This window comes from Xyrauchen texanus, chromosome 3 (assembly GCF_025860055.1).
Source record: "Xyrauchen texanus isolate HMW12.3.18 chromosome 3, RBS_HiC_50CHRs, whole genome shotgun sequence".
NCBI lineage: Eukaryota > Metazoa > Chordata > Actinopteri > Cypriniformes > Catostomidae > Xyrauchen > Xyrauchen texanus.
Window position 1 is genome coordinate 53265048 of NC_068278.1, and position 13158 is coordinate 53278205.

Consider the following 13158-nt stretch of genomic DNA (forward strand, 5'->3'; position numbering starts at 1 on the left):
GGTCTAAATGATTAGGATATGATATTACCATTATACATGACAAAAAAACACAACATGTTATTACCATGATACATGTCAAAATAGTAAAAAACAAACAAACATGGTAATACTACATTTAATGGGACAGTACAGGTACATTAAATGGTAGGTGACAATTTTGTATTCCTACATGCTCCTAAGTTAAACTGTTTAATATGTTGGCCTGTAAGAGAACTTGAAGGGAAGAACTTCTGCATACTGTTTTGGCCCATAGACTGCAGTACTGTACTGTGACATGCAGAAACAACTGTAAAACATGGCTGTGTCTCAAACCTAGTGAGCTGCTTATCTTGACAGCAATTTTGGGAATCACACACACACGCACGTACACGTACACACACAGCTGCCTACCTAGATAGCTTAAAAGCTGCCTAGGTAGGTAGCTCACTAGGATTTTAGACAGAGCAAATTACACTTACGTATGAGTGGCTACTCTGTGGTTGCTTATGATTGTGTGGCTATGCAATATAATCAATTAAACAAAGGGAATGAAGAGATTACATATTTCGCACCGTTTATTTTTGAACTTTTAAACTTATTTACGTAACAATGTTGCATAATGTTTTAGAACGTAATGGCAAGGCGTCTGGCAGAATGACTTTAAATACGAATGTGTTTACCGGTTATTTACCGTTTTCGTTGTCGACATACAAACTGTGGCATTCTTTCAGGATTCTTTCGCTCGGTGTTGTAATGGCTGATTCCAGGGGATTCGCTACATATCTGGGCTTCTTAGCGCCTGACATATTGAAAGTGTGTAGGACTGTTTTTCTGTTACTGGGAACAAAACTGGGGGAATCAATACACTGTTACACATATAGAGAACTGTCAAAGGCGTGAAATGAACGCACACCCTGATATGAACAGGTTATTGTCAACTAATTTATTATTTATTAAATTAATAAGGTGATTTATGTAATGACTCATTTTATATATTTATAAATAAAAAAATAAATAAAATAGAAGTAAAGCTCTTTAGCGATCTCTAGCGATCTTCATATGAACGCACATGCTAATATCAAAAGTTTATATTATCAGAGCCCTTCTGCCTACAAACTAAAAATAAAATAGCATAACGTGGTGGTCCAATATTATTTTTTTATTGTATTTTATTTTTTGCTTCTCAGACAACAGATAAACATACAGGGGGATACATAAAAAAAATAAAAAGATAAACATACAGGGATATATATACAGGTGAAACTCGAAAAATTAGAATATCGTGCAAAAGTTCATTAATTTCAGTAATTCAACATAAAAGGTGAAACTAATATATTATATAGACTCATTACAAGCAAAGTAAGATATTTCAAGCCTTTATTTGATATAATTTTGATGATTATGGCTTACAGCTTATGAAAACCCCAAATTCAGAATCTCAGAAAATTAGAATATTGTGAAAAGGTTCAGTATTGTAGTCTCAAAGTGTCACACTCTAATCAGCTAAACACCTGCAAAGGGTTCCTGAGCCTTTAAATGGTCTCTCAGTCTGGTTCAGTTGAATTTACAATCATGGGGAAGACTGCTGACCTGACAGTTGTGCAGAAAACCATCATTGACACCCTCCACAAGGAGGGAAAGCCTCAAAAGGTAATTGCAAAAGAAGTTGGATGTTCTCAAAGTGCTGTATCAAAGCACATTAATAGAACGTTAAGTGGAAGGGAAAAGTGTGGAAGAAAAAGGTGCACAAGCAGCAGGGATGACCGTAGCCTGGAGAGGATTGTCAGGAAAAGGCCATTCAAATGTGTGGGGGAGCTTCACAAGGAGTGGACTGAGGCTTCAAATGTCATATTCCTCTTGTCAAGCCGCTCCTGAACAACAAACAACGTCAGAAGCATCTTACCTGGGCTAAAGAAAAAAGAACTGGTCTGTTGCTCAGTGGTCCAAAGTCCTCTTTTCTGATGAGAGCAAATTTTGCATCTCATTTGGAAACCAAGGTCCCAGACTCTGGAGGAAGAATGGAGAGGCACACAATCCAAGATGCTTGAAGTCCAGTGTGAAGTTTCCACAGTCTGTGTTGGTTTGGGGAGCCATGTCATCGGCTGGTGTTGGTCCACTGTGCTTTATTAAGTCCAGAGTCAACGCAGCCGTCTACCGGGACATTTTAGAGCACTTCATGCTTCCTTCAGCAGACAAGCTTTATGGAGATGCTGACTTCATTTTCCAGCAGGACTTGGCACCTGCCCACACTGCCAAAAGTACCAAAACCTGGTTCAATGACCATGGTATTATTGTGCTTGATTGGCCAGCAAACTCGCCTGACCTGAACCCCATAGAGAATCTATGGGGCATTGCTAAGAGAAAGATGAGAGACATGAGACCAAACAATGCAGAAGAGCTGAAGGCCGCTATTGAAGCATCTTGGTCTTCCATAACACCTCAGCAGTGCCACAGGCTGATAGCATCCATGCCACGCCGCATTGAGGCAGTAATTAATGCAAAAGGGGCCCAAACCAAGTACTGAGTACTATGCATGATTATACTTTTCAGAGGGCCGACATTTCTGTATTTAAAATCCTTTTTTTATTGATTTCATGTAATATTCTAATTTTCTGAGATTCTGAATTTAGGGTTTTCATAAGCTGTAAGCCATAATCATCAAAATTATATCAAATAAAGGCTTGAAATATCTTACTTTGCTTGTAATGAGTCTATATAATATATTAGTTTCACCTTTTAAGTTGAATTACTGAAATTAATGAACTTTTGCACGATATTCTAATTTTTCGAGTTTCACCTGTATATATATATATATATATATACACTGGCGGCCAAAAGTTTGGAATAATGTACAGATATTTATTCACCAAAGTGGCATTCAACTGATCATAATGTATAGTCAGGACATTAATAACATGAAACATTAATATAAAAAAATTAAAAATAAAAAAATTCCAGAACGGCTTAAACTACTTCTAAAATCCTAGACGTGCAGTAATGACAGCTTTGCAGATCCTAGGCATTCTAGCTGTCAGTTTGTCCAGATTCTCAATATCGTCGACATTTCACCCCATGCTTCCTGTAGCACTTGCCATAGATGTGGCTGTCTTGTCGGGCACTTCTCATGCCACTTACAGTCTAGCTGATCTCACAAAAGCTCAATGGGGTTAAAATCCATAACACTCCAATTATCTGTTGTCCAATGTCTGTGTTTCTTTGCCCACTCTAACCTTCTCTTTTTGTTTCACTTCAAAAGTGCCTTTTTCTTAACAATTCAATGTTGAGTGGGTAGAATTCAATGAAACTGTCAGCTGAGGACATGTGAGGCACCTATTTCTCAAACTAGATACTCTGATGTACTTATCCCTTGTTTAGATGTGGACTTCCACATCTCTTTCGGTCCTTGTTAGAGCCAGTTGTCCTTTACATTTATGCATTTGGCAGACACTTGCCAAAGCGACTTACAGTGCAGTTATTACAGGGACAATGCCCCTGGAGCAACCTGGAGTTAAGTGCCTTGCTCAAGGACACAATGGTGGTGGCTGTGGGGATCAAACCAACAACCTTCTTCTTAACAGTTAAGTGCTTTAGCCCACTACGCCACCACCACTCATTTGTCCTTGAAATCTTCAGGTTTTTTTGGACACTTTCAAGCATTGTATAGCCTTCTTCCTCAAAACAATGATTGACTGACGAGTTTCTAGAGAAAGCTGTTTCTATTTTTGCCATTTTTTTTTTAAATATAATATTGACCTTAAAACATGCCAGTCTGTTGCATACGGTGGCAACTCAAAAACAAACATAAAGACAATGTTAAGCTTTTTAAAGATCCTAATAGCTTTTAGCAGTGTTTGATATAATGAATTGATTTTCTAGTACTAAATTAGCAATTTAGCATGATTACTCAAGGATAAGGTGTTGGAGTGATGGCTGCTGGAAATGGGGCCTTTGATTTGATAAAAAATGTTGGTGCTGTTTTTACATCAGCAATGTCACGACTATACTTTGAGATCAGTTGAATGCCACTTTGGTGAATTATCCTTCCTATCCTTCGGAAGGAAATTGGAACTTTAATTCACCAAAGTGGCATTCAACTGATCAAAAAGAATAGTATATATAAAATATATATTTACAGTTTATATAAAAACTTATCAAGAACAAGGGATGTTCTTTTAGATTTCTTACTGGAGGACATTTTCAGAGGGGAAGATTAAAAAATTGTAAGTCCGTTGAAAACGTTTTTGGATGGTCCCATAAACATTCTATGTGTGGTACACTGGCGAGGAGACGAGAGGCTATCTATTTTTTTAATAGATATGCTTCAATATGCTAAATAAACTGCTTTTTGAGGAAACAGCTCATCATTTAATGAATTGACTGCCTTTCTGATAATCTTCAACATGTTTTACACTAAACCATTCTTTTGGAGTTTACTACAATAAAATAGCTATATATATAGATAGATAGATCTATTTACTCTATTAATATCACTACATTTAACGATTAATAATAGAATATAATGTTATATAATAACTTATTTTATGAATTAATAAAATACGAAAAATGTAATGTAAACCTTTCATTTATCAGGATATTTATAGCCCTGATATTTACCTGGCAGTCAAATACGGCAGTAGATAAATATCCTGATAAATGAATAAGGTGTGTGTCTCTTTAAGAGCGCAGGTGAAGGGTGTGGTCACACAACAAATTCAAAGTTTCCGGGCGGGAAAGAACACTGAGTGAACAGGTTAGAGCATGAACATAAACAAACGTAACATGAACTATACGGGAATCAAATACCAAGCAAATCACGCCAAATCGTTCTAGAGGGCCAATGGACAAGAATTTATCAAAATAGTATTTCTGATTATTTATTTATTAAATATTTTTTTTAGCTCACAGAAAAAGGATTGATGCGTTTTGTCTTGGAACGAAAGCAAACTCGATCGAATTTATAATGGAAAATATTGTGTCTCATAATATGATGGGACAACCTGTAAATTTAATGAGAATATTCACATTAGTTTTGTATCTGTTTCATCTGTCACACCCAACAGGTAAGATATCATGTAATTGTATTATTAGATAGATAGTCATTTACATAAATACTTTGGGGTAATTATGTTATCATATCCAAATATCATTCTATTTATGCTTAAAATTTTGCAAAGATCCAAAAACCATGATATTGCCACGATACCTGAAAAACATGGTATATTACCATGGTAAAAAAAAAAAACATGGTAGTACCATGATACTTTGTAGTATTTTGTATATGTGATCAATGTATTGTTCTGAACCTTATTATTTCACTCTTTCTGTAGTTTCAGAAGAGCAGGTGCAGCAGTTTGTTATTGGGGAGAGGGGACAGAACGCTACACTACAATGTAAAGACCTGCCAGTTGATGCATCATCAGTTCGTTGGGCGAAAAATGGAGTCATGGTTGTTACCCAAAACCCCTCTGAGCTGTCGGCCCTTCTTTCCATTGGAAACAACGGTTCCCTGCAAATCACTAAACTGCAGTATATAGATGAAGGCCTGTATTATTGTGAAACCAAAACACCTGACAGCTCATGGCAAACTCAATCAAAGATTCAGCTTCAAATCACTGGTATGGTTTTATGGATGTCCTAACCAGACTAATATGACAAGGGCAAGCTTTTATATGCAAAAGTCTCTGCAGTTTCTCTAAGACAGGGAGTCTGTCTTCAAACAGGTTTTTCTGGTTAAAAGGCTGTGCATGAACCTAGAATACCGCCACCATGTGACAGTTTTAATGATACAGAAACAATTAAAAACACACCACCCTATGTTTTTTTTTAACGAAAGTTAAGTTAAACCATGTTAGACACATTTATTTTACGTGATAGCTTTGTTTTTTCTTTTCAGGACCAGGCAACGGTGTGTCTGGTAACTTTTTTTTTCTCTCACTGTTTCTCCGCCTTGCTCTTTCCCGCTCCCCTTTTCCCTCCCCTTGTCGCCCTCCCAGGTCTCAAAATCTGGGGAGGGGGGCGGGTGGTGTACGTCATGCCGGGGGTTTCCCAGCCTGATGCAAACAAGGGAGCAGTGTGACGAGGATGAGGCTGGGGCCGGGCTGTGAGTGCGCAAGGCCGGCCCCCAATCGGGCTATTCAGCCAAGGAGAGGGATAAAGCTGAGTCAGATGTGGCAGTTCAGGAGAGAGAGAGAGAGAGCCACACACAGCTGCCATGTTTGTTTCTATTCTGTTTTTACATATTTCCTATTAACACAGGAAGTTGCGCTGTGGCATGATGCATAGATCTTGCGGAAAATACAATGGTAACTAAGCCATATTTTCTGTCGTGCTGTGGGATGGTCTCTGGTTAAAAAGCGGACCAGTTACAGCTGTTGTCTTCTGTGTCTATGCACAAGTGCGCGTCAGGCTTCGGCATAACTGCCAAAGCTTAGTGTAGCATACGATGTAGGTTCGACGCAGAAATATAAATCTGCCTATAGCCCTAGTTGGTTGCAGGTGGTATTAGGGGGAAGGACATTCTCATTCTAGAAAGCAGTTGATTGGACAAAAATGTGTATATGCCCCTGAGTGCAGGATGAGTCATCAACATTTTTGGGTCATTTTCTCGGAAGAGAAAAGTCTAAATTTTAGATGCGGTTTTGTTTACTTTTAGGAGTACACTAGCAAATACATTTATTAACATTTACATTTATGCATTTGTCAGACGCTTTTATCCAAAGCGACTTAGAGTGCATTTACTACAGGGACAATCCCCCGGTAGCAACATGGAGTTAAGTGCCTTGCTTGAGGACACAATAATGTTGGCTGTGGGGATCGAACCAGCGATATTCCGATTAACAGTTATAGATGGCCTCAGTGCTAATAAACATGGACTAAAATTTTGGATTTCATTGGGGTCTTTAAGTACCATTTCTAAGGAAATGCTTGAGATTAGTAATGGCTTCTGATAGCCAACTGAATTATTAATGGTTGTTTTTTGTTTTGTTTTACAGATGGTCCAACTAATATATCACTGAACATAAAACCAGCAACTCCCCTAAAAAATGGAACGCTGTTTGTCAAAAGAAGTTCTAATGTTTTTTTTAAATTGCTCCAGTAAAGCTTATCCCTCACAAAACCTGGCGTGGATAGTTGAAGATGCAGCACAGGATAATCATGACCGGGCTTCTGGGAGCAAATCATCTCTTGAGTTTTCCATAAGTAACATCCTGCCAAGTGATCAAGGGATCTACACATGTGCTTCTCAAAATACTTTCTCCATGAGAACTGTGAACAAGAGCCAGGAACTACTAGTTTACTGTAAGACAAACAAATGGGATTATTAAATACTCTAAACTGAAAACCCTAATAAGTTGACTTCACTCAATTGATTGAGTAATCTCGTTCCCTCAGTTGAATTGAATAACGGCGTCTCCAAAACTTGTGTAATAAAGTTAACTCCAGAGGTTCTTCTATGGTATCAGCCTGTGAAACCCATTTTAGAAATGTAATTTTGAAGTGTTTAAAAATCATGTGGTAAAATATACTAAATATTTGAGTGTAGCATAGAGCTTAATGTCCAAGTCATTATAGAAGTCATTAATTCGGTAGAAAGCACTGTATGTTTTGCAGTGTAGATTCAAAAGAGTCATTAGTTCGGGAATCGGTCCACACAGGTTGTAGATTCAATAGTGTTGTTGTATCCACATTGGTGGAAGAATGCTCATTCGAGAACTGTTAACAGAACCGAAAGTCATTGTGACGAGGAGGAGGGTGGGGCCAGACCGTGACTGCACACGGCAGGCCCCCAATTGGTTCTCCGGTTCTCGCCACCTCCTTTCCAATTTTAACTCTGGTTACATTGGTCCCGAAACCCGGGAAGGATGAGGGATGCGCTGTCGTGGAGTCCTCGCCACTGCCATCCGCCCAAAGTTCGTCATGCCGGGGGTTTCCCAGCCTGAGGGAGCAGTGTGACGAGGGTGGGGCCGGGCCGTGAGTGCGCAAGGCCGGCCCCCAATCGAACTAATCAGCCAAGGAGAGGGATAAAGCTGAGCCAGATGTGGCAGTTCAGGAGAGAGGGAGAGAGAGCCACACACAGCTGCCGTGTTTGTTTATGTTTGTGTCTAAGTTTTCATTAAACATTATTTTGATGTTTCGTCCGGTTTCCGCCTCCTCCTTTCCCATTTTAAAGGTGTTTTTTTAGCATGATTTGAGCAAATAAAGCACAATTTATGATACCATTCAAGGGTACCATAGAAAATAGGCCCGGTAGCATTCCAAAGATGGCTGCTGAAACTGACTTGCCTTGAAAGGGACTTTGCTAATAAACACACTAGCAAGTGCATAGCAACATCCTTCCAACCACTAACAACACCTTAGGACCGTGGTGCTAAGTTTTGCATGGGCAAATTTAGTTTGAGTATGTTGAGTGATTTTTGTCAAGGCCAGTGTATTTTTTGTTGGCTTTGTGGTAGACTGGCTGTTTCAGAACTGTGATTTCTACAGAGTTTAATTGTCTCTCAAATGCCTTTTCAAATGCTCCAGAGATGCACCCCGAGTGCAGCTGGGAATTGGGAAAAGAGCCATCTGATGTTTTGTTCATATGTAGCTGGTATGGAGGCTACCCTGTGCCCACCCTGGACTGGCATGAGGTCCTTGAAGAGACTGTAATAGCCAAGATTCCCATGGTCAACACATCCCAAGAGACTGAGCGTTTGGACGTCCATGTGAACAGGTTTATATTACACGATGGAGAGGAAGTGAAGTGTGTGGGACATCACGTAACTGGAGTAGAGAGTTCATGCTCCATCAAGCTCAGTAAGACCATGACTGATTTTGTTACGTTATTTATGCAAATTTAGTAAATAATGAATATATGTACTGTATATACACCGTTCAGACAAAACATTAAAACCATCTGCCTAATATTGTCAAGGTCCCCCTCGTGCCATCAAAACAGTGGCAACCTGCATGAATAGCATTTTGAGATGATATTCTTCTCACCACAATTGTACAGAGCGGTTATCTGAGTTACTTTGAGTAGACTTTGTCAGTTTGAACCAGTCTGGCCATTGTCTTTTGGCCTCTCGCTCATCAACAAGTTATTTCCATCCATAGAACTGCCCCTCACCAGATGTTTTTTGTTTTTGGCACCATTTGGAGTAAATTCTAGAGACTGTTGTGTGTGAAAATCCCAGGAGATCAGCAGTTACAGAAATACTCAAACCAGCCCATCTGGCACCAAAAATTATCCATGCGATTATCTAATCAGCCAATCTTTTGGCAGCAGTGCACAAAATCATTCAGACACGGGTCAGGAGCTTCAGTTAATGTTCACCATCCGAATGGGTAAAAATGTTTATCTCAGTGATTTGGACTGTGGCAGGATTGTTGAACCTCTTCCACTGGCTAAGACAATAGCATACAAAGTTAACTGATGCTGCTAGTCACATAAAAAACAATTTGCCTGACAAAAAATATTGATTGGTTTTCATATGGAATATTGGAAAACTGAAATTATAAAGTGAACAATAGTTTTGCTTCAACATTGCTAGAATATTTCAGTTTCTTGTTTTTTATTATCTTCCACTTTTTCCACTACTGTGCCTCCGGCTGTATCAAAATCTATATAATTAATCTTCTGTATTCCAGAAATGCCATACCCATTAGGATCCCCTTTGGTTACTGCTCTGGAGGGCAGTGCAGTCACTCTCAGTTGTACAGAGACTGAATCTCTTCCACCGGCTAAAACTGTATGGAAACATAAGGACAACAAAGTCATCAACAATACCTCGAAATACATTGTATCTGAGAGTAAACCCACATACAAACTCACTATAGTCAATGTAACAAAGGCTGATGAGGGCATCTTCTACTGCTATAGTGAAAACCCTCTTGGCACAAGAGAGCTGGAATTGTATCTAATTGTGACAAGTGAGTCTTGTTTCTTATTCGGTGGCTTTACTTTTTTATAAGAGTCAGCTGTGCCTATTTTATCCTAGTTACATAATATAATGAAACATATTATTAATGTAATTTCAAAAACACATTTTAAATACCCAGTTCACATTTCACCCCAAAATTAAAAGTAAAAAGTAATGTATTACATTTTAGACTCTATGTAAAATCTTGGATTGCATGAGCCGAACCCTTGCATCTCTAGATGCAGACTTGATGTTATTTAGAATCCTAGCCCACACTTCCTCCTCCAATACCAAGTTTAGATCTTTCTCCCATAATCTCTTGAAGTTCCGTCCCCCAGACTCTGAATTAGCAGGGAGTAATACACTGATACCTCAAGACCTTTTCCAAAAGCAGTAATCACCACTCCCAGAGTATCTACCACTTTAGTGGGGTGTAAAACACTCCCAAATACAGTACAGACAGATGGCGCAGCTGTAAATACTTATAAAACTGAGATCTGGGAATCCCAAAAATCAAATCAAACCAAATTTTGAAAGGATCTCAACACTCCAGTCTCATATAGTTCACAAAGTGTAGCGACCCCCCTCACAATCCACTCTGACCAGCAAAAAGGGGACTTGTTGATACATAATTTGGGCTTCAGCCATATGCTTGAGACAACATTTAAATAAATGTCCAGATTAAACACTCTGGACACTTTTGCCCAAACCGAGTGCAAATGCGAGACAACAGAGTGTAACTTCTCCGGTTAGTTTAATAGAAAGACTATGCAATGGCAAAATAGGGGCAAGAATATCCTGTTCAATACAAAACCAGGAAGGGGCTCTCTCAGGTGGAAGAGACCAATGAGCCAAATGTCTGAGACTGAATGCATAATAATAAAACAAAATATCGGGTAGGCCTAGCCCACCTATGTCAATCGGCCTATGTAGCTTATTGAAACGTAATCTAGTATGTTTACCATTCCAAATGAAGGACTTCGCAATACTATCAAATTGTTTGAAATAAGATAGGGGGAGATTGTAGTGAGTGAATGAATGAAGCAGATTACCTAATCCTTCCAATATCCTGCAAAAAATACTCCACAAAACATACTCCAACCAATAGGAGGAATAAACACAAGGCACATGCTGATTCATCCACAACTATCCTGAAGGAGTGTTATTCCACAAAACAAACTCCAGCCGCTAGGTGGAATCAGCACGAAAACAAACAAAAAAGATGCCCAGCTTCTTCAGACAGTCTTGGAGGCAATGTGAGAAACACACCATGACTACCTCAATCCATCGATTTTATGAAAGACATCGCTTGCTATGGGCATGCAAATATTTTGTGGTCCTCTTTAGTGTCCATTCTCAATTTGGCCAGAAACATCAGTGCAAAAGCGACCCTCCATCGATGCAAAAGTTATTTGAAGGAATGTTACTCCACAAAACAAACACCAACCGCTAGGCGGAACCAACTCAAAAAGAAACAAAAAGGTGCACATCTTCTTCAGACAGTCAAGCGTATGTTAGTGAGACAAGCTCACTTGGGGGCACCATGAAAATCACCAATTGGCTTACACACTCCATTGTCTTTATGAAGGACAGCGCTTGCTGTGGGCATGTAAATACTTTGTGGCCATAGTATCCTTAGTATCTATTCTCAGTTTGGCAGAAACATCAGTGCAAAAGCGATCTTCCGTTGATGTGTTTCTTAAATTCCTTCAATCAATGTCGAATTCGCAGTCTGGGAAAATGCTGTGGTTTTTCAAGAAAGCCTTCCTTTACTCCCTCTGTGAATCTCAGAGCCGGGACTCTGTGAGCTTGCTCGATTTCATCTTATGGCTTGTTATGTCGAGCAGACTCTGAAAGAGCTTGTCTAGGAATTTCACCATATCTCTGCCTTCTTCATGCTCAGGATTTCCTACAATTCGGACATTGTTTCGCCGATTACGATTCTCCAAATCCTCCAGATTTTCTGTTCCTGAACTTCCTCCACTGACAAACGGACATGCAACCACATTAGTAGATATTCACAGTATACCATCCAGTAAGAGCCAATTTTTAATATCTATTATAATTTCACAAGGAATTTAATTTGAAAGAGATACCTTGGAATGTTATGGGGGGAACAAATCATATAGCTATCAAAAGTTGGACCTTTATCATCCTTTATCGAGAGAGACATTTCTGGTTTGTCTTATAGCTGATGCTTTCATCCAAAACAACAAGCAATATAATAATTACAGGAGGTTAAGTGCCTTAATCAAGGCCACACATAGTTCATGTACTATTATTTGTTTTTACATAAAACATTTCAGTTGCCAGCCCAGGTTTTTAAAGTTGGAAGTGTGTAATTTCTTCGCCAGTGACAGAACCACAAAACATAAAATCTCAAACAGGTTTCCTCAACACTCCAACCATTGGTCAGATAAACAGATTGTCCCAACCCAAACTCATGCCATTCGTGCACACTTGTGTCACTCAGACAAACAGATTTCTTACAGATATACAGATTTATTTTTTAACTAATTTGTCACCCCAAATAGTTTCAAATACAGCTAGTTTGGACTGGTCAAAAGCCCTTTGATTTACAAGACATTCTTCCTGTAATGCTTATCATTTACTGTCTGTACAATCCAATAGTCTTACTTGTAGCTAGTTTAATGGTTTATCTGAAAGCGTTAGTGTCAGTCTAGTATCCTATCTTGTTTTGTACTTTCTGATATGATTCTGTTTATTTTATAGGTGATTTTAAAAATAATTCAGACTGTACCGAACACACCGACTGTACTGAACACACAGATCAAACTCAACACCATCAAACAGAATCAGAGCAACAGATAGAGGACTATTAATGATCTGTTTATATTTACAGCATCAATCTTCAGAATTTGACTATGACAATTTATTTTTGTTCTGTGAGATATTATACTTAAAATATTTTTATATTGTAAACTATTTCAATTACATGTGAACATTTAAAAAAAAAAACAAATGCCCTGTTTTAATTTTCAGTATTAAGTTTTAAGAAACTGGCTCAAATAGTTAAAAATTTTAACTTTTACTTGCGTCAGTGAGCTGTGATTTATCAAATATAGAGGCTAGTTGTCGGGGCTAGATGTCACATGGGCTATATCAGATTTTGAGTCAAATGTCCAATTGGATAAATGTGGAGTGGTGGTGGTGTAGTGGGCTAAAGCACATAACTGTTAATCAGAAGGTTGCTGGTTTGATCCCCACAGCCACCACCATTGTGTCCTTGAACAAGGCACTCAACTCCAGGTTGCTC

General features: G+C 38.7%; 1 protein-coding gene and 1 pseudogene across 1 annotated transcript in view; one reads left to right on the forward strand and one right to left on the reverse strand.

Annotated features, from left to right (window-relative positions):
- Nucleotides 1-785, reverse strand: part of si:dkey-98f17.5 (uncharacterized protein LOC569123 homolog) — a 32688-nt gene extending 31903 nt beyond the window's left edge. Inside the window, exon 1 of the mRNA XM_052106612.1 lies at nt 671-785. Within this exon, the coding sequence (XP_051962572.1) occupies nt 671-785 (115 nt within the window). The remainder of the gene's footprint in view (nt 1-670) is intronic.
- A 4181-nt stretch (nt 786-4966) lies between these two features.
- Nucleotides 4967-12724, forward strand: LOC127625018 (V-set and immunoglobulin domain-containing protein 10-like; annotated as a pseudogene).
- Nucleotides 12725-13158: the final 434 nt, after the last annotated feature.